Consider the following 3,137-nt stretch of genomic DNA (forward strand, 5'->3'; position numbering starts at 1 on the left):
AAGCTCATGAATTTATCGTATCCACGGAATCCGACGTGCTGCGAATTTTTTCTCGCTGGCCGATCCGTTATTCAACTGCTCCCCTTGTATGTTTTATCGTTGTTTGTTCTTCTTTGCACGATGCTGGCGGTGGTGTGGTTCTTATTTCATCCCGTTTCGCTAACTGGGAAAAGGGTAGCTGAGTGGAACGTGTAACAAAGACCGAGTGGCAGATTCTGTGAATAGATTGCGATACTAAATTGCAATTGCTTGTTCAAGGAGATTTTTCATCAGATGGAAGGTATCAGTGGAGATCTGGAAAATTTAATATGCATTCTTTCTGTTAAAAATAATCGCATTCTTCGGTTGCATATATTTATTATTCTATTTATTTGCTATTCTTATTTACAATTAAATTTTAATTGATCCATTTACTCTTTATTGAAGTGCATCATAGGGTATAGCGAAGGTTTATCAACCATCGTATCGAGCCGGGCATCTAACGGAAATGGATAAATTCTTGCGAGTAATTACGACCCTCAATCGCTGCGTGTTTACTTGCCCGAAGATTGATATCAAATAACGATGTTTAATCGATGTTAAGTCCGCCCTAATTAAGCGCAATTAAATTTATTTCACGTTAATTATTCACTTGAGTTCGATGAAAATTCGTTTTATTGAACGGGAGAAAAAAATGGAACAGAACAATTTCGGTCCTATTTCAAAAAGGGGAACACGAAATTGAAATGAAAAACGAAATGGGAAAAAAATTTGTTACTCGACCATCGTGTTGAACTCGAGAACGTTGGTTATTTCCTTTATTAAATATTGTCGACTGCGAAGTATTGTAGTTAACAAAAGATTTTTCTCGGGAATTCATAGAATTCGTAGAATCCTTTGTTTCCTTTCACGATTCACATAAAAATGGATTGTGCGCAGCATGCGAGGTGGAAAAATGAAGCGAAAGATTCCAGAATAGAGCATTATCGACAGCCACCGCGCACAAAGTTCGCAACGCGGTAATACCTTCCTTTTTCTCTCCTCCCACGTTTCAAGATGGTGGTCTATGCAAAAGAGTTAATTTGCCTGGAAATAATAGTTAGTCGATTTCATTGTTACTCCGAGTTTCTCACAATGCTTAGAACGTATCTACTATTACTGGTAGGAAACAGATACTTAATCAACCATTGAATTTAATTTCTGAGTGAAGAGAAAAAATATCTTTACGCCCAACAAATATTAATTGTCGTTTATATTTCTACGGAAAGCATAACGAATGTAGATAACAAGGCCAGTGAAAATTTGATACTGCGGTAGGTTGTATGTCCCTCGTAGTAAGCGACTACTAATTCTCAGGTGGACGCAATGATCGCTCTCTGGGCATTAATGTTATGAGGAAACTTTCGTAATTTAATGGGTTAAAACGCCTTGGTACCGTGGCACAGTGTCAACACCTATAAAATTTGGTCATTAAGCAGGTAAAATGAAATCTTAGGAAAGGTAGCGAATTTTTCAACAGTTTTTTAATGTACGTATAAAATGTATTTTTAATACGAATACATTTAGTAAACATGAACCAATATTAACAAACTTGTAAGTCACTTTATACATTCAACTATTTACAGACATTTTATGAGAAATAGCAGTGAATCATCTGCAGCCTTCGTAATTCTCATCCAACGACAGTTCTAGCGCTATCACTAAGTTGCTGCACAAGGAAATATCATAAGACACCCAATTTAATTGACTTGTTTCTCCTCGTGTTATTTTTGTCAAAAGATTCGTTGCATCTGTTCGCGATATATCAATCAAAAGCACGCATGTACACAGTTAAAGGCAAGTACAAAATCTGGTTGGCGTCTTTTTGGACAATAGCCAACGAACTCGCGTCATTTCAATACGGAGTTCGATGAAGTGTTCTCGTTAACCCATCTACAGACCTTGACGTGCAATCGGAGACAGGCTCGTGACCAGGGATCGAGAATATCGCGACCAGAAGGCTGACACGCCATTTAATTTGGACACCACAACGTAAATACATATATAAATCATAGACATTCTTTGAATTTATGGATCGTATACATTTCTCATTCTTGATATAGTAACACATAGTTGATAATTCGTTTCGAAAATAATCGTTATACGTTATGGAACAAAATAAAATAGTTTATATTTATTTCATATTTTAGTCGGTTTTCGATAATAATTTTGAGATCATTCTTAAATTAGTCAAAGAATCTATCTCAGCGATTTTCGCTAAAGAACAATCATTGCATTAAATTAGGTAGCTGGCAATCAAGACGGAGCGAAGGTTGAAAAAGCAGACGGATGAGGCCAACTCAAACAGAGTTGCTTCCTCGCAGTTTGTTGACTATCAACAATCGTTGTGCACACGGTGATCTACCAAATAAAGTTAGCAAACTAATCAGGAATCCTTTCTCACGCGTTTTAAACTATGAAAAAACGGAGAATAGGATTTACCACTCTATTTCCCTGAGGGAATTTAATAAACGAAGACTGGCTGTCTGATTAAAGGCTGGAAAAACGAGATTCCATTGTAGGAATGTCTAATTGTAGTTCGAATTCGGCTAACAGAGTAATCAGGTTTCTACAACCGTATCAGCTTCAATGCGGAACTCCTTCTGGATCTCCAATAGGCTTTTGCCTGTGTTGTCTTTGACTACGATGGCACAAAACAAGGCTATCAGCCAACAAATAGCTGCTGAGCCCCACATGACTTTTGTGGCTCCGAGCATGACTACCATTTCCTCGAATGACAATGATGCTAATAATGAAACGAGCCATCCGAGGGCAACCGCGGCCGAGGCAACCAGATTCTTCAATTCCTCCGGCAGGGTATCGCCCAAGATGGACCAAGAGATGGGACCGAGGCCCAAATTATAAGAAGCGAACATCAGGGTGATCCAGGTTGGTGACATCCAAAAGTAGATATCGTCGTACTCGGGATCGGCGTCGCGCACGCTGAAGAACCAGCCTAGAATCAGACAAAAAATACAAGTGTAGAAATATTATATTATGAAATGCGGCTATGACAATTAATATAAATAAAATTGTCGATTCTAAATAAAATAAAGATATTAACCCTTTCGCTACGGACACCGACTATAGTCGGCGGCCGCGCGACGTGCTGTGTGTAC

General features: G+C 38.4%; 1 protein-coding gene across 1 annotated transcript in view; it reads right to left on the bottom strand.

Annotated features, from left to right (window-relative positions):
* Window positions 1-337: 337 nt before the first annotated feature.
* The window catches only part of LOC108629180 (facilitated trehalose transporter Tret1), a 7,333-nt gene continuing 4,533 nt past the window's right edge, over window positions 338-3,137 (bottom strand). Inside the window, exon 6 of the mRNA XM_018031662.2 lies at window positions 338-2,974. Within this exon, the coding sequence (XP_017887151.1) occupies window positions 2,580-2,974 (395 nt within the window). The 3' untranslated portion in view covers window positions 338-2,579. The remainder of the gene's footprint in view (window positions 2,975-3,137) is intronic.

This window comes from Ceratina calcarata, unplaced genomic scaffold (assembly GCF_001652005.2).
Source record: "Ceratina calcarata isolate Rehan_Ccalc_2016 unplaced genomic scaffold, ASM165200v1 scaffold555.2, whole genome shotgun sequence".
Taxonomy (NCBI): domain Eukaryota; kingdom Metazoa; phylum Arthropoda; class Insecta; order Hymenoptera; family Apidae; genus Ceratina; species Ceratina calcarata.